A 20,247-nucleotide genomic window follows, 5' to 3' on the forward strand; every position below is an offset into this window, starting at 1 on the left:
TACTTTCTAAATTATATACAATAAAAAGGAGGGTTTTCATTTGAAAAAATAGAAGTATACTAGAAATATTTAGAGTAATAAAAAAAAATATATTAAGAATTAGAGAATTCAGTAATTCCTATTAAAAAGTATTAAAAATTAAAAAATTGCTTGGTGATCATCCTGTGTATGTAAAGGGTTATTTTATGAAGATAGTTACTAAATTATTTTCTATTTTATTACACATTAATTAAATAATTTAATTTATTTATTGTATAGAATTTGAGTATACATAGAAAATAATTTAAAAAAAAATATTCAGCTGTATTTTATGAACTATTTATAATATTTAGTTCAGGTTCATTTGATAACAGTTATTTTGCAAGATTAAATGGTGTGGAACCATACTTTTTTTAATCATGAGAAAAATAATGTATGTATGATAAAATATACAACAATAGTAATATTTCCAAATTCTCAGTAAAAACAAATAGTTTGGTTGACCAAAATAATATACCTATTATATTAATAACTACTTGAATACCTTTTGATCAAATACCAATCGTTGTAAATTAAGTTTTAAAATATTAATATCTAATAAAAAGTATTATCTTTATGTTACTCTTTATTTACTGATCATTGGAATTTACAATTTAATCTTATTTCACATTAACATTATTTAATTTTGCAAACCAAATTTCTTTATTCTTGGCAGCCTCTGCTTTTTTTTGCTTTCGTGTAAGACGATGTTCATCTCCATGAGTAAAATATTTTTCTCTAAAAGTACTAGCAGATGGTATTGCAGAACTACATTCATCAGTATCCTGGAATAAAAATAAAATAAGTATTTATTTATTTCTGTTTAGTATCTTAATTTTACTTGAGGTATTTTAATTTTTTCATAAATCAAAAGCCGCCTAGCTGTGAATGTGGTCAACACCTGTTCACAGTTTCCTATTAATTTAAAACAACTATGCCTAGCCATCTGAGCATCATTGTAATCTTGTCGAAATACTGGTACCCAAAATAACAATCTTCCATGTAACTTAAGGTGTTTGGAAGAAAACCACATAAGATCTTTGATAATTTCATTTAATCCATATTCTACTTTGGATGGGAAATGTACAGGAGATCCTTCCTTTTTAAGAATAGGTAAAGATTCTTTAGAGCCTATTCGTTCAGTTGGTTCTCTAATACCATATGGAGCTATAGACAAAAAAAATTTATTATTTTTAATTTATTGTTAATCATTAATTATTGTAATGCATTTTATATTACGATCTGCTAAGATACAGTCAAATTCTATATCATTGCGCCAAAATGGTAAAGCTGAATCAGCAACAATTACATCAATATATTTATCAAGACAAGAATATTGTACCATATTAGCTTCGATACTTTCATCTTTTCTAGCTATATGCTGAAAATAAAAATAAAAATAAATAAATTATATTATATATATAGTATAAATATAATACCATAATAGTATGGATGGATCAAGTCTTAAATTTTCTCTAACTATTTGAACTTTAAAGTCTTAAAAATATAACCATAATACATTTTAGAATATAATAGAAGTAAAGCAGTATTAACGAAAAAAAAAATTGAATCCGTTGTCATACTTATATTAAGTTAACTTTATAAATAGTTCAACTATTAATACTTAAATTTTTATTGAATTTCAAACAGTTTGAGGATTTGAAAAGTTAAAGAACCCATTTCTAAATATACATAAAAGATGTAAGTATAGTCATATTACATAAATAGAAAAATTTTAAATTAGGCACAATAAACAAATAACTATTTAATAATACTAAAATCATAAAATCTAATTAAAAATTATATAAAAATAGGTAATATTAAATATTTATTACTCTTGTCTGCTTTCTTGTAGGCCTTGTACGTCCATGAAGCATTAAGAAGTCAATATCTGTTCCAATTACATGGCCGCCAAATTTTGCAGCAGCAACCAACAATGAACCTAGATAAAGTAAATACATTTCAATATTATTCTTACATTTGTGTAAAACAGGCATAATACATGATATAACAAACTAAGTATTTACGTACAATATTAACTTATTTATTACTATTCAATGTATTAATGTACACATTTATTATATAATAATAAAAAAGATTGTGACTAATTTACAAAATGAACTAATGGGTGAAAAGATCCTTATTATAAATACAACTGATAATTAAACACATAAGTGCAAAATTCATTGATGATTATTGCTTATTAGTAATAACTGATAAATCATATAAATATGTATATTGTAAATATAAGGGAAGTTTTTAATAATAACTGTTGATTGTAAATAATTCTTTTATGAACTAAAAATAAAATAGTAAATTTTTAATACATAGCTTAACAATAACATATATTAATAGATTTAAATTTAACTAAATGTTAAGACACATACCACTTCCAACAAATGGATCCAATACTAAGTCACCATTAGAAACTTTTCCTAAATTTGCCATTAATAAAGAAAGCTGTGGATCCATACTAGTATTGCCAATAAATTTGCGTTTTTTTAATGACAACTCGTGTATTAATGGGCGTCCGCTTTCTGATACCTTCATTAACAATATTAATAAATTTTAAAAATTAAATAAAAATATACTATAATACACTTACTACTCGGCCAAAAAATGTACGTAAAGGATTTTCTGGTACAATTGTTGGGTCTAAACCGTAATACTCAATAAATTGAAATATAACATCTGGATTTTTAAGATCCACGTGTCCTTGAAATGGCATATAACTGAACGACTAGTGGAACAAGATAACATCATCAAACCACCTAGATTAAATGTGAAATGTTTAAATCGGTTTACTTCTATACGTTCTAGTTTTTCTTCCTGCGTTTGTGAATTACAAAATAAATCTACATCTACTTTGAATGATTTTGATTTATATGGTTCAAGTAAACCATTTAAACATTTTTCTTTTAGTGATGCATGAAGTCTTGGTACAGTTGGTTCATCAGCCCATAACTGTATAGCACGTCTCATAGTTACTGAACGAGCAGACAATTTTTGTACAGCCTCTTCTGATGGTAGCTCAACCAAATACCATGGCTAATGGATGAAAAGAAAAAATTATTTTAGAATCTTACTTAATATTATTGTCTCAAGTAATTTAAACTTTTTAAAATTGAAAATAAAAATTTCAATTGAATAATCAGTTAAGTTAGTTGGTAAATGATCACAAATCGTTCTTACTTTATCAGACGGAGGTTCAAGCCATTTTATTGGTATTTTCAGTACAGAAGCAATAGATTCAATTTCCTATAAGTAACCAGTTACAAATTAAATATACCTATTTAAAACTAGAATCTACAAAGAAATTGTTATATAGTAGTGGTTGTTGGTGATATCTTAAAAATCTTACGTGTAACCGGAAAGATACATGCTCATGAGCGAACCAAAGTAAATATTGTACACGCTTCATGTGAACGACTCAATTACACAATTATTGAAGTATGAAAACAAAGAACAACACAACTCTGTCACCAGTCACCACGGCTAGTAGAGGAACATTAGGTAGTAGTTGGTGATTAGTGACGAGTTAAATAATTACAATTTATTATAATTTATAAATTATAGCAACATAAAAATAATATTATTTAAATATTTATGGTCGAATTTCAGGAGACACGAGAACGTGTTGCTTTCCTTTTAAATGTTATCACGATATTATATCTTTTCCGTGATAACGAACCATGCTTGGATTGGAAATACATCGATGGCGATAGTGTATACGGTGAAAAATCGCAGCTTTTAAAATTACACTCGAATATATTATTATCGTCAATTTTGACTTCCGAGTAGAAAAAGTTAATAAACCATTGCGATGTTCATCGAGCCGAGCAATGATTGATGCATTATTTCGTGCGGCTGTCTCAGTATAAAGCCGGACCGCAAAAACATCAGTCTTCTTCTCCGCATCGATCGATAATTTGTGGTATCGACGACAATATTATGTAGCTCACCCAAAAAATAATAATAATAATACACATTCGGCGATAACCACTAACGATCGTAAAATTGATCAGTTGATTCAGTCGTTGTCACAGTCTGGTGTTGATTACGCGGTCCTTCCCGTAACGTTTTTCCCCCGTCGACGTATATAATTTCCGATTCGGTTATACTCCTCCTCCGACATCCGGCCACAGATTCCAGAGTCCAGTGCATCACCAGTCAGTTAAGTCCTGGATCGCGTCCGGTACACGTTCACCCGCTCCGCTGGCACCAGACGCTTTTCGGCACATCTCCGCAGTCCGAAAGTTCAACTCCACGTATTTGCGGTAAGCACGTCTAAACAAAATCGCACTTAGGAATGGTCGGGCCGATTGCTCTCCTATAGGAAAACGCCCGCGACCGACTCTGTTTATAGGTACTAAAATCTATAAGATCACCTCGATAGGCTGGTAGGTATGGTACGTTATGGTGTGTTAAAAACAATTTTACGCAGTAGAAAAAAAAATGTTGCGTTGTTGATAGGCACTTACAGTAAAATATATTCTTTTTATGATATATTTGTACCACATACGTTATCAGAATATATATTTACTATTTAGAGATTCCTTCTTCCTAGTGTTATAACTAAAAATATTTCATTTAATCTAAAAATGTTAAAATGTTTTATCTAAATTATATTATAGATTCTGTTTTGTTATACATACAATAAATTTTAAAATTACGAGTATTCGTCTTCGTATATTCTCTTTTTATCTCTCAACTAGGTATAGAAAGATTAAAGCAGTTTGTTTAAAAAAATGTTGAGGTAAAAGTTTTTATTGAAAAAGGTGGACAAGTGGGTAGCGCTGAATTGTAATCTATAGTCTATTATAATCTATACAGTATAGATATTGAGTGGGTCAATGTGATGGATATGTTAAATTTGTATTCAATGATATATTATCATTGTTTATACGAAAAAGGATACTGAGAGGAAACAGTCATGTTTTTTTGATATTGTTACTACCTAGTTAAAGTTTTTTTTACTTCTATTGTGTGTAGGTATAATTATATAAAGTATAATAATATGCCTAAACGTTTTTATGTCCTATCAAATAATTCAGCATCATAGTTTAATTATGTAATTTTGTGCAAACATCGACTTAAAATGCCTATAAAAAAATTATGCATTTATATTTTTTTGATTTTTGGTTTTAGTATGAAGTACTTATGAGGAACTGTGTATTAAATGTTCAATCTTTTTTTCTAAGTAAAAAAAAAAGAATTTATAAACATTTACAAAAAACCTAAAAAAAAATGGAAAATTTCAAATGTCTATAACTAGATTAAAAAGTGTCAAAATATTAAAAAAAAAAAGTGATATCATGTATAGAAATTTATCTTATAAGTATTTGGTTAAAATTTCAACTCCGAAATATCTACAGTTATTTGTTTACGAGTTTTAAAATTAGTAATTTTGATAAGTATTTGGAAACTAGACCCGTTTTACTAAACGAAATCACTCTCAAAGTTGAAAACTAAACCATATCGATTACTTTACAAATATAATATAACTATTCAAATTTGTCACTGTATCTATCGTGTAAACATACCGATTATAAAAAAAAAAAAAAAAAAAAAAAATGGATTATTGTGAAATCAATATAGGTATTATTATTGCTCCGCTCAGAATTTATAGATTTTTATAAAAAATGTGTGTTAAACTAAATATTTTTAAAATGTTATGGCCAAAATCTTAATATGTTCTAATATACCTTTATATTCTATATACTTGCAGTTAGATTTACGTAAAGTTCCGATTTGAAAAAGTCCAAGTACATTTTTCCAGGACAAAAAAAAATCGAAAAATACAAATTATTCAATTCACAAAATTAAAATTATAACTAAAAAATTATATACATAGATTTGCATTTGTTTATTGCAATGTCTAAATATAGCTGTTTCCCGATATAGTTAGACGATGACTGGTCCTTAGCGATAAAACGTGCGCAGTTCGCTATGGCATGGTGTTGCATGTTTATGGGCTTATGGCTATACAAGAGTATTGAGTATAATATCCATTTCTATAATAGGTAGGTAATATTTCATTAACAAACAAACACTTAATACTATACATTTATTCCTCAAATTCCATGTAATTAATTATATAATTGTAACTTTGTTTAACGATGCGTTACGACACGGTGCAGACGTGGTAATATAAATTTACTCATATTATATATATTTCGTCTTATATGTTTAAGTGTTATTAAGATCAGAAGTATTTTTTTATGATAATTTTGGATTTTTCACTCAAAATTCCTATATCTATTCAAGTAAACATTTTTTCTGGTGAAAAGTTCCGTGTTGGAGATTACAGTATCCTTTATTTGCAGGTAAAAAGGTTATTCGTGAAGGAATTTACATTTAGCCTTCTTTTCAGCCCCCCAAATTTGGTTTATACCTAATAAAATTTAAAAAATATATTTTTTGAATCAATAAGACAATGTTGTAGAACTAGCATTATGGAATTACGTTTATTTTATTTTCAAAGTAAACACAACTTTCCACACGGTAAAATTTAAAACCTATAGCATATATATGGGTCCGTATTTAACTAATGTTACTAGAATAAAAATGGTATTTTTTCTAAAATATGTCGTAAAAAAAATTATGTTTCAGAATAAAAAAAATAATACAATGTAAACTATTTAAATTTGCGTGATAAAACTTATTATGATTAAGTTATAATAGCTAGATGTTATTGACTACAAAAGTAAAAATAATAAATAAATATTGCAATTATCTTGAAAATAGATTTTAGATCCAATTATCTAATGAAATATATTATATTAATTGGTACTAGTAATATCACTGATTTTTTGTGATATAATGTAAGTAATGTTTATTCCTGCATTATAATTTATTAAAATATGTACATGTCTTTTTAAGAGAGAGCCCGAAAAAATTGAAGGCACCCCCCAAAATTCAGGTCTGCGCACGCCTATGGGTGCAGTGTATTGTGTGAACTACACTCCCCTCTCTACGTGCTCATAGACAAATTTAAACATGAGGTCTGATGCAGTTCGATGTAGCTTGAATTAGAATTTGAGTGTTTAAATCTGGATAAATAATGTGACTTGTCCAGTGTTCGCGATATATTTTTATAACCGTGTTAAATAAGGATTGGCCCTACAATTTACAAGTATACTTAGCGATATATCATTTTATAGTTTTATATTTTACTAAATATTATCTCGTCGAAAAAATAAGCTAAATTAATACAATTTATTCAATTCTTTTGAATACACCTACTTGTGTTCATATATTTTAATTGAAAGATTATTATAAATTAGTGAAATATATTATATTATTATAATATGATTACAATTTACCTGTACCTACATTATACATTTTTTATAGTTTATTTGGAACATAATCTGTTTTTCTATAAAATAAACATATGTTGTATGATCTGTAGTGGCACTCTAGAAAGATAAAATATGATTAGTCTGTACAGACTTTACAATACAAAGTTAAATTTTTAAATTAATACCCACCGGTAAACCACAAATATACAATACTACAATAAGTACATAATGTACCGGGCTATACAATAATACGCATTTGTCTCATCAATCATATCCTTTAACGGCTCAAACCACCTATCATTAAATAAAACTGGAACAATTCATTGTTATAGGTATAATAAACATGCACTTAAGAAACTAGCTTAATATAATTTGATTAATAGCGAATAAAGAAAAAATTATAAACAGCCTGAAATATCTTTAAAAGAAACATAATTTACTGCAATGTAACATTATGTTAATATTATTATAGCTTCGTAATCAACTCTCCGAATCTAAAAGGTCTTTAAATCACGAATATAAATATTTCAAAAACGTATTTTAAATATTTCAAAAAATTCCATAACAGCTAATCAATGATTCAAAATCATTTAAATATGATAAGCTTGTAAGTTAATAGGTGCAGAAAAATCAAAATAATCTAATCTATATCTATCCAAATAACTTTTTTACTAAGAAATCTTAATTCATTATACCTGTTACGTTTAACAATGAAACAGTTCCATAGGAAAATTAAATTAAATATCTTGGTCTAACTCTGGATAAATTCTTAACCTATGGCACCTATGCTTAACCTGGATCCAATAAACTCACTATTAGGTATATTAATATTTAATCAATTATAAAACTCATATGGGCATATGGTATTCAGTTATGAGATTCTGTAAAATCATCTAATACTATATGCTTTTAAAGTTTCGATGTATCTACTTGCAACAGCCGACAAATAACAATCTCTTTTAGGTATTTTACCGACAAAAATCTTCATAAAGACTTAAAATCTAATTTTTATACAGATTTAAATTCTCTTATTAATTATTCACTAACTAAATAATTATTTCCGTTTTACTTCCCAGTAATATAGAAGACTAAAACTACATTGGCCTAGAGACCTACTAAAAAATATATATACTGTATATTACAGACAGTTCTATAAATTACAATCATATTTACTATTTTTCTATTTATTAAACTATGTATATATTATTAATTTAACATTTCTTTAAATTTAAAAAAACACGTAAGTATTAATCACAATTTATAAACTATTGGTGAATTAAAATATCAAATTTTTCAAACATAGAATTGTAAAAATATTTATTATTTTGAAGTAATAGTATATTAGACAATAGTACGGTATTACAAGATTACTAAGCTGTTTTCTGTTATTTGTAAAACGAATACCGTATTTCGACGAATACCGCGCGCATTCCTTTCTCAAGGAAATTATAGGAAACAACCTCTATTAACATTGCTATCATTTCTAAATCACTAAATAAAAAAAAAAAATGATTGCCAAAACTTAAAAGTAATAGTTAAGTTGTTATAGATAAACACATCAGAATATAATAAAATATAGGTAATCTGAGTAATAATGAATAGTAAGTCGACTTGGTAGTTTCGAAAATAATAAATTTTTATTTATATTATTTTGGTTAATATTATTTATCCTCAAGTAATGACGTTAGTATTGCGAAAAAAAAATGTTTTTAAGTTCATAAAATAATGAAGGTAGGTATACTGGAAATTTGATAAACGTGCTGAACGATAGGTTAAATTGTATATAATCAGAAAAAACTGACATTAAAAATAGAATTTTCAAAAGAATCGTGATCATTGTATCTTAGATAACTAAAGAGAATATCCTGAAAAACGATAGGTTTTTTTATTATAACGATAGAAAGGCATTTGGTTGCTAACACGGTTATCGTGTGTCGCGAATTTCACATCTCACGGGATGGTAATAGGACGTTTTGCCCTTCACGTTCCCGCAAAAAAATTAGTTGCATAATTCAAAAGTATATGTATATTGCACGAAAATATTTTGTTCCAAATTTATTTTTAGGATTTGTTTGTTTTGTTATGTATACTAAAATATTTAAAAATCTTATCCAACTATACGTAAAATGAAAAATGGTTTTCTTGAAATATAATCATATTTATTTTACCATGGTATGCATTGAAGATTGAATTGATGACAGTCTTGATAATTGGTGAACTTTATTGATGCTGATCGGCATTTAATTAATTTGATTTGATCTTTACTAAATTTAAATTCATAATTTTGTATGCATGTCACAATATTATGTAGTATTTACTATGGTTCATAATCACATTAATGTTCGTTAATGTACCACCTTAAAAGTATAATTATTCCAATACCGTTCAATTATTGCCGTACTATTTAGAGGAATTACTTTCATCTGGCTCTTGTATATCTTTTGTAGTGTTATATGTGGGACAAGGCTTCTGTATTGTTTTGCACATTTTTAAATGCATATACATTGTGTCGAATAGTAAATACAAAAAATGTTGACTTCGGATGAGTAACTGCATATATTATTATCATCATTGATATTAATAACAACATATATCATATGTATATTGTGGTACAATATACTTTCTCTTGTAACAGTAGGTATACAATAATATATTATATTATTGTAATACCCATACTATATATACATATATATATATATATATACAGTGGACACCCTAAAAATATGAATACAAACAGATGGATACATTATAATATATGATGTGCACAACGTATATGTTCTAAATGATGTTTGAAATGTCGATATAATTATGTATTATGGTTCATGATGAATTTCGTTTTTACAATTGTATTGTAATAAATAATGATGTTTTAGATATGTCTGTACGACTATATGAAATAGGTATACGGTCATACGGATACCCATATTAGTTTAAAAATACTATCCTGATCTAACCTATCCAATACTGCTTGTAACACAATTATACACATTTTAATGTGTAGTGTCGTATTGCGATTTAACAATTATGTGTCTGTGATAATGTGGTTAGTTAACATTACCTATTTTTTGATAAGTGGTGTTTTATGATAATAAATAATAATATCGTTACTGTGGTTTATACCAATTAATATGGTATTATTTAATTGTCTGAGGGATGAAGTCACATGCTTTCAAAATGCAGGGGTTATGAACTCACTACTTACGAATAAAAAGTATACATTCCAGTTCACTGCGTGACGTACCGGTTTTCCCTATGGAACTCGTACAAGATGATGTTTTTTTTCATGGTCAACTTGTGTATATTTTATAAATGCCAATTCGACATTACTTAATATAAATGTGATAGGCTTCTAGGATAACCTGCACGGCTGCATGCGTATGTTTGTATTAGCATATAACTATTAACTAGTATTGTAGATACATTTTAATGTAATCAATTTATAAGATTTAAAAGAAAAAATATTACACCTAGTCTAGAAGTAATAAATAATGTACTTGCCTACACTTTCTTAAAAATTAATTTGTGTAAAAAAACTATTAGATATAAAATATTGCTTTTATAATACTTAAGATTATGACAGTGCACTATTTGTTTTCTTTCTCTAACCCATGTGTTACGTAGCAGATGTACGTTTAGTTTAAGTAATATTCAAGTGAATTGACCTATTACTAAACTTTCAATTACGGATATTATCTTTAAATGTACGTTGGATTTTCACGATATTTAATTTTTTATACGCTAATATTATGAATTTATGAATATGTACAATATTATGATTTAAAAATACTCGTACATCGCAAAAAAAGCAAACGTACCAACACAGATATAATATTCTTAATTATAAGTTTGATAATAGATCAGTCACTCTCAGATTAATGTTTTTCAACACAAGATCGATTTTACTGAACGAAAATTAAGTGTGTTGTGTGTGGGCTAAACAGAAAAAACAAATAGCGCACTGAAATCTTCTCTAAAGATTATTTTTTAACCCACTCATATGGATTAAAATTAGATACAGTATAAAAATATATTTTCTTAAAGTAGTATAATACATTAATATTATTTTATTAAGCTTGAGATTTTACGTTATATATTTCTTATAAATATAAGAATTATATTCAGATTATTTTTAAATTTTAGTTAAGTGACATAAATATACCGCATAAATACAAATATATAGAATATAAGTGTAAATATTTATAAACTGCAAATTTTTCTGTTTTTAAAACAATTTATACGAATGACAACGTGACATAAAGTTTAAGTATAAAATATATACACAATGTGATATTAATAAATGGTCCGTAGTTCCGTACATGTCGTCAACCGTCAGTGATTATTTTTTTACCCAGTGGCAATTGGCCAGAACAATACTGTATAATATTATGTTAATTGAAATGGGTGGGACCTTTAGTAGACGGATTCTTCGGCATATATAAATATTAATTTTTCTAAACTCATTGGTCCTCAAATGTGTAGATCTTCATTATGGTCGATTAAATTGTAGATTAAATGCATTTGTTGTATATTGATGTTCTTACTACATCATTAGTTCTTAGCTTCTTACTATATCTTAGTATATAATAAAATGATTGGATATCAGATAATAATAGATTATAGGTACATGTGTTATGTAATATGGAACAGTAGCACATAAATACATAATACCTTATCGTTTTAATTAAAAATACCATTTGAATTGTTTTTAAAAAATTGATTATTTAAATGCTTATCATATTTGTATTATATTTCAAAGTAAAAAAAACAAGCCAAATTAAAGAATAAAAAATTAATTATAATATATTTATTGATTTATGCTTATTGCTGTATATATATTTACCAATAAAAAGAGTATCAGAATTCGTAGGTATACCTACTGATAATGTATAATGTATATATGTTATTTTTATTTCCGGATTAAAATTTGACTATTAAAAATTTTGGTGTCTATATTTTCTAGCCAATTCTAAACTATTTTTTTTTTTTAATATTTAATGTTTATATTTATCATTTTATTATACAAATATTTTTCCATTTTTCAATCAATCTAAAAAACGCATTGTCGTTCAAATTAAATAAATAATAAGATAATATTGTAACTATTATTATATATTATATATGTACAAAAAAAGTAAAACAATAAAAATTAAATTAAATTACAAGGATTTATTTTCATTTAAATACATAATTCATAATAAATTTAAAACCATATGCACCGCTGTATACTGTACTTTGACGTTCTAAACAATTTCAATTAAATGAAAGTACGACAACTGTACTGCTATACTTAAGGATAGAATCTAATCTATTACTACCATAAACTGCTGTATATGCTTAATCAAAAAAAGAATTAAAAGGTGGCAGGTGCCACTAAACCTGTGGTTAATAACCGCGGTTTCATAGGCTTGACCTATACACTGATTACGTCTTAATTCTATCCCAGTTATCGTAAAAATGAAGGGAACTATGATATTGATTAGTTGTTGTTAATAAAGTTTCACATTGACGTATTTTATAATGAACATTAATATATAGAATTGTAAGCATCAAGTGAAATTCTATGAACATTAACCGTATAGTTAGGACTTAAGGCGATATTAACAAATAACATTACTATTTATTATAAAATATTAATGAATTGAACAGATTATAAAAATGTTGTGTATTATTTAAAGAAAAAAATATTAGTCATTAAAAATGAAAGCGAAATGACAACTTTTTAATTCAAGAGACTTCAAACTTCATGAAGTCAAAAATTCAAAGATTGAAAAATTAGTGTCTTATTACCGTTAATATGCTCCTAATAATTTCAATACTACCTGTAAACGTTTAATAAATAGTATGTCTAGCTTAACTTAATAAATAAATTTATTTTTATAACCTAATCTGCTGAGCCGCTGAGGTCAGATATTGTTAATGATAATCAATTATATAATTCAGTAATTGTCTGAAAACATTATGCATTGTTAATAAGTATTAATTAATATTATATGTCTTCAATAACTGGTTTTTATCAATGACAGTAACATATTATATATTATACTTATTATTCAAACTTTTTATAAATATTATCTAAATAATATATCATAATTTATATTGTGTAACTTACACGCAGAAGTCGAATTATTTTTGGAAGTATTCAAGTATCTTATGTATACGCAGTAAATACAGTTATAAAATTAGTGTATTTATATATTTTTATAATAAAATTATTATGATGAAGTTATCAACTTATTTACCTATGATATTTATAATTTTATCTAATGAACAAAAAAACAAATTGTGAGAACAAATATATCCCATGAACAAATTATTGAATATGATTGATCTATAATAAAATTATACAAAAATATATTTAAACATTTTAAACCCGTAAAGTTAAAAGTTGTAATACAAATCTAATTCAGGGATAAATGTTTTGTATTTATTCTTTTTAATTTGAATTTGGCATTGATTTTTTTAAAGATAGAATATACCAACTTTTTTTGTACAATCATCTTTCTTAATAATCATTTTACTGAATTTATTCGGTGAATAATATAAGTAATGGTTTACTAACGTGTTAAAAGTGAAAATATAATCTCTATTATAGCCACAGGCACAAGATGTCACGATCGCGATGTAAGGTCATCCAGGTATTGCATGAGGTTAGGTTAATAACAATGTGGTATGGCGTATGGCGCGTATGCTAACAAGTTCTCAACGTGATAATATTATTGTCCTTATACTGGTTCGTGAATAAGTAATAACGGTTTAATATTATTTTATAAAAAAAGTTATTGTTTTACGATAATATTTTGTTTTCAAAATAAATAACATACAATATACTAGATTTAAATAGTATATAATAGTATACGTCTATATAAATTATTTAACTTTTTCATGGCTCATATTATAATATGTATAAATATTTAATCCATCCAGGCGGATCCCAAATATATCCGGAGGCTGTGAAAATACGGAGAAATTAAATATCTACTTTTATTGATATCAAAGTTATTATACTACATAAATTAAGATAAGCTGCACTATAGCACTATTAGCACTACGGTCGCTCCTGTTTATTTTTTATTCAATGACGTTTCCATTACACAGCAAGATTTTCAATTCCTATTTGAGAATAGATAGTTATAGTTAAATTTAATTCAATTACAATCTAAATTTCTTTATTATTAGAGTTTGAAAATCGAATTTTTATCTAAATTAAAATTAACTATTGCATTTTATGTCATATCAGTAGTTAATTGGTTGAAATTTAGGTTTCAAGTTAAAGGAAAACATTTATTTACACACTTCGAAAAAAATAATTATTATGTATTAATATTTAAATCTATTATCTTTATTATATCTATACTCGATCGGTAACATGCGGTCCTCTATTATGAATTACTGTATAGGTGCTTATGGTGTTGGTATACCTATACTATATATTATGTCTAAGCAGTGTATAGTTTAATTCACAATACTTATATTTTTACTATTTATTGTATTATATTTAAATGTCCATGTAATCACCACTCACCTATACGGTTATTATACCTTATACATAAACTATTGATATTTGATCAACATTCGTTTAGAAAGTAAAATAACTAAATATTAATAATTGTTTATTGAATCTAAAAATATTAATAATTTTTTATTACAATCATCGGATGTTAACAATATTTATCTATACATATATCAATAATAAATGTTCACGAGATTAGTTCATATTAAACACTTGGTATATATGTTTTTTTCTTATCTTCGCGAGTATATATATATTGATTATTTTTACGTGTTCGTCTATTATAATGTTAGTTTTAATAAAATACTGATGTTATGTAAAACTTTTATCTCTCACTCTCTACACATGTGTTTTATCTATAGGAACTAGGAAGTAATGCACTAATGCTACATCCTTTCAACCAATGCCCCTATTTTTAATATATGCTATATTTTTTAATTTTTTAATTCAATTAACAATAGAAATAGAATTGATGACTGTGACGGTGTATTTAATTGACCGATTCACTAGTTTCCGTATATTTAAATGGTTCTATAATTATATCACATTATTCACATTATAACATGAAATATAAAGTACCTATGTATAGTTTAAAACATTTAGCCATGACTTATAGGTAACTTTACCAAATGACTGGTTTATTTCATTATCTTAATAGGTATTGTCAATTTTTTTTATACGTACAATTGTATTTCATTCACATAAGAACATTATGTATCTATTCAGTAATTCGGTTAATACTCGTGAATATGACGATGAATAACCATTATAATTTATAAATAGCATAATATTTATAAGAGAATGTATAATGGCTATTTATCACTGTTCAGTATATCACCTGTACATTGTCGCACAATAATCGTTTTATTAGTATATCACAGATTTTCTAAGCAGTGAGAATTGATATTAAGAAAAGCTAAAAGCAAAAGCAAAAAAATCCATTGTAATTATATCATCAGTAAACAATATAATATAGTAAAGTTTAATTTTAATTATTTAAATAAGTAAAATAAAATTTGATAAATTATCTTCATTGAAAAAAGATTACCTATAGGTACTCATTATGAAAATTGCAGTTAATGTATAGTTATATAAGTACCGATAAAAATTATGTAGTATGTTATTTACGAAAACACTAACATGACAAAGTGAGTTTTGTTCGTTAAAAAATCATTTTGTATACATTGCTTAAATTCTAAATCTATAAATTCGACCAAATACATTTTCTTTTTATATAGTATATTTTATGAAATTATTAAAATTTCTAATAATATATTTTAGGTTACTTAAAATACAAATACAAATTAAATTTCTAACCGGTTAATTTTATTATTTAACGTATATAAAAAAAATTATGCTGTAATTTATATTTTTAAGCTTGAGGGGCACCTTTGGATCCTCGCTGATATTGGGTCCGGTTTTCCTGTATAGTTGTTGTACCTATATGTACTTATGACTTACTCACCAATACTTGTACCAATTACAGCGTATTCATTGTATTAGTTCTAGAACTGGTTTATTCTCTAGATTATATTTTTAACTGTTTAGTTAAATTAAAATTAATGCGTGTTGTTAAAATTGTATTTTTTTATATTTTTGTAGGAATGCCCCCTATATGGGTGGCATTGCCATTATGTTTGGCCCTATGTACACCTCTACAAGGCGAAGTGTACACAGCACTCTCCGAACTGGAAGAGCTGTTGGATACCGAATCTGTTCTTTTAAAAACTCTGCACCAATACATTACCGACCAAGAACATCGAATAGCAGTATTAAAAAAGTATTGGAAATTATTCCCAATTAAATTGATAGTTAAATATTTAAAAATAAAACTAAATACGAATAATTATTTATTCAATAATTTTTTGTTTCTAGACATGCTTTAGATTACGAAAAAGAACATTCAATTGCAGCCAGAGACGTAACTAATTATCTATCAAATCCTATCAATGATTATTTATTGGTAAAACGATTAACTAGCGACTGGCGTAAAACAGAAAAATTGATGCAAGATCCATACTATGAAAGTAAGTTCATAATTATTATTAATTATAGTCAAATAAACAATTATGAAGTGTAAATATTACAATTATTTAATTAAATATTTTTGAACTATACAATTTTAGCTGCTATGAAAAATTTGACTCAATATCGTGAACTTCTAAAGTTCCCCACAGATGAGGATTTAACCGGCGCGGCAACTGCACTTATTAGATTACAAGACACGTATAAACTCGATACGGCCTCAGTTGCCAGGGGAGAGTTGAACGGCATTCAATACAGTACTCAACTATCAGGTAAATGGTTTACTCAATTTCACAAATACAATTTATATAGGTATTTAAAATTATTAATAATTGATTTTTTTTAGCTGGTGACTGTTTTGAACTCGGCCGCCAGTCATATAATGGCTATGATTTTTATCATACAGAATTGTGGATGAATGAAGCTTTAAAAAGGCACGAACAAGAGAGATCTAATGTGACAGTTCGTTGGGAAATCTTGGAGTATCTTGCATATTCCACTTTTATGCAAGGTAAATTATAAAACATTTTATTGTAATCGATTTATTCAATTTAAACAACTGTTTGATTTATTGCAGGAAATTTAAAAAAAGCATTAGATTTAACTATTGAATTGTTAGCGATACTTCCAAATCACGAACGTGCATTGGGCAATCTAGCATATTACGAAGCTGCAATAAAAAATGGAACAACTGAAATCGATAAAAGTGAACAATCTCCAAAAGTTATTACTGCAACGTTAGATCCCGAAGAACGAGAGCGATATCACATGCTGTGTAGAAATGAAAACTTAATGTCAGTCCAAATTAGTTCTCAACTTCGATGTCGTTACACAAACAACAATAGAAATCCTCATTTATTAATTGCTCCACTCAAAGAAGAAGAAGCTTATTTCAGTCCGCGAATAGTTCTTTATCGAGATGTCTTGTACGACAATGAAATAGAAGTTATCAAGCGCATGGCTCAGCCTCGAGTAAGTTATTTTTTTAACTTAAAATTAATAAAGTATTAATTTAACTTTATATTATAGCTCAAAAGGGCCACTGTTCAAAATTATAAGACTGGCGAATTAGAATTCGCTGATTACCGAATAAGCAAATCGGCTTGGTTAAAAGAACACGAAGATGTTGTGGTAGCAAATGTTGCCAAAAGAGTTGAAGTGATGACAGGCCTTACAACAGAAACAGCTGAGGAACTTCAAGTTGTTAACTATGGAGTTGGCGGACATTATGATCCACATTATGATTTTGCTAGAGTATGTATACAATGATTATTATTAATTATTAATTTAAAATGATATGCACTTTCAATTAAAAATAAAAACATTTTAATTATTTAGTCTGAAGAAACCAATGCATTCAAGTCGTTAGGAACCGGAAATAGAATCGCTACTGTTTTATTTTATGTAAGGCATTTACATTAAGATTACTTATAATTATCTAGTCATGTGAATGTTATTTTAATTACCATTTAATTACAGATGAGTGATGTAGCTCAAGGAGGCGCTACAGTGTTCCCTTGGCTAGGCGTAGCACTACAACCTGTAAAAGGAACAGCTGCTGTATGGTTTAATTTATATCCAAGTGGAAATGGAGATCTGAGAACTAGGCACGCTGCATGTCCTGTACTTCAAGGCTCAAAATGGGGTATTTTATTTAACAAAATTGAAATGCAATTTGTATTGATATTTATGTTTTTATTTTTTCCTAGTGTGTAATAAATGGCTACATGAAGTGGGACAAGAGTTTAGAAGACCATGTGATCCTAAAGAGAATATACAGGAAACGATTAGCAGATAATTTTGGAAATATTATTTAACTTCTTTCATATAAGTTGGTTTTTAAATGATTTGTCATCTTATTTAACAACGATCAATATTAAACTTTTGTACTATATCGTATTTAAAATACCTTTTTCAATATTGTGATAAATGTTTCTTTCGTAACTATCATTGATCTTATAATATTTTTAAGTAGTCGAAATAAATATTTTTGATATATAAATATTGTTTATTTATTACTACTTATTATAAAGTTTTAATCACTAAATTGTACTGTAGCCGTTGAGACTCGAGTGTACATAGTCATTAAATAAACCAATGTAACACAGTGGCTTTTGAAATGTGCGTTACATTGTCTTTTTAGGGTTTCTGTGCCGCTGACTGTTAGATATCTGGTCCACTCGTAAAGATTATATATTTGATAAACGACTGAAAAAAGAGTGGCATGGAGAAATTCTCAATTCCTAAAATAGACAACAAGTTGAAAAAAATTGAGAACTGCTAGTATAATATACATAAGCGTCTCTTATAAGGTCCTGCCTATCATGCACATGCAGGCATGATCTGCGAAATTTAAAACAGTAAAATTCAATTTCATATTAGTTATTTATTTATCTGATAAAAAGAAAATTGTTATTTATCCCTAATAAAAACTTATTTCAAAATTTGGGGGTCATATCCCCCAAACCCTAACCTATTTTTTGGAGGGAGATTGTCTGTAATCCCCTGAGCCCTCCACACGACCTGCACATGAGGTATGAAACACGTAAAATAACAAGTTCATGTAACACTGTAATTAATACTTTTAGAATTAAACCAAAATAACTAAAATTTCCAATTTCCAATTTCTCTTAAATTAGTTTTATTTTTAAATTGTCGTAAGAAAATTGTATAAGAAATCGTATAACCTTTGCAAACTTTTTAACCAGGCACAACATTTTTTAACAACATTAATAATAGAATAAAAATTAAAAATATTAAAAATATTCGAAATTACATATTTGTAATATGCCTACGATAAATTTATATAGATATTTTTAAAATTGCATCAAATACAAAGAAAAAGATAATTTAAATAAATAGTGGAATGTTACAAGTTTCTATAACTAATATTTTATAAAATAGAACTAAATAACAACAATTTTTTGTTGAAAGCAATGCATTGAAAGCATGATGCCATCCTTCTACCGAATTATTCGTACGCGGAAGATCCTGTATTACTGAATCATAGCAATTCCACATATTGATACTAAATATTGGCGGGCGTCGACCATTCCGACGGTTGGGACGTCCGATCCACGTATCCTCAAAATAATTTATCATCGTGGATAAAACATCTTCGTTTTCAACAAAATAATTTGATTCAATTATATCATTAAAATATTGTAAACTTTTATTTATTGGAACATAAGCAAGTGCACATAGATGTCGAATTTGTAATGCAAATTCTGCATCTTCAGCGTACATATTTTGTAGTCCATTTTCTTATATTTTACGCCACATACATTGTTGGAAATGAAAAAAGCACCCTTTTATTTCTGAATTGGGAAACACGTCTTTAAATGCTAATATAAATGATTGTTCGAAATCAATCATAATACTGTTCGGGTTCAA

General features: G+C 26.8%; 2 protein-coding genes across 2 annotated transcripts; one reads left to right on the forward strand and one right to left on the reverse strand.

Moving 5' to 3' along the window:
• Positions 1 to 586: 586 nt before the first annotated feature.
• LOC132920256 (tRNA (guanine(10)-N2)-methyltransferase homolog) lies at positions 587 to 3,891 on the reverse strand. The gene is made up of 9 exons (XM_060982501.1): positions 3,380 to 3,891; positions 3,211 to 3,276; positions 2,824 to 3,066; positions 2,624 to 2,758; positions 2,406 to 2,562; positions 1,854 to 1,960; positions 1,258 to 1,399; positions 860 to 1,185; positions 587 to 803 (listed from the first exon to the last, which is right to left on the reverse strand). Exons 1-9 carry the CDS (start codon positions 3,437 to 3,439, stop codon positions 639 to 641), a joined length of 1,401 nt encoding a protein of 466 aa, XP_060838484.1. The 5' UTR covers positions 3,440 to 3,891; the 3' UTR covers positions 587 to 638.
• Positions 3,892 to 4,051: 160 nt separating this feature from the next.
• On the forward strand, positions 4,052 to 18,856 carry LOC132920255 (prolyl 4-hydroxylase subunit alpha-1). Its single transcript, XM_060982500.1, has 10 exons — positions 4,052 to 4,295; positions 16,432 to 16,609; positions 16,705 to 16,856; positions 16,956 to 17,126; positions 17,201 to 17,365; positions 17,432 to 17,826; positions 17,884 to 18,108; positions 18,193 to 18,258; positions 18,334 to 18,499; positions 18,564 to 18,856. Exons 2-10 carry the CDS (start codon positions 16,434 to 16,436, stop codon positions 18,650 to 18,652), a joined length of 1,605 nt encoding a protein of 534 aa, XP_060838483.1. The 5' UTR covers positions 4,052 to 4,295; positions 16,432 to 16,433; the 3' UTR covers positions 18,653 to 18,856.
• Positions 18,857 to 20,247: the final 1,391 nt, after the last annotated feature.

Source organism: Rhopalosiphum padi, chromosome 2, assembly GCF_020882245.1.
Source record: "Rhopalosiphum padi isolate XX-2018 chromosome 2, ASM2088224v1, whole genome shotgun sequence".
In the NCBI taxonomy this organism is placed as follows: Eukaryota; Metazoa; Arthropoda; class Insecta; order Hemiptera; family Aphididae; genus Rhopalosiphum; species Rhopalosiphum padi.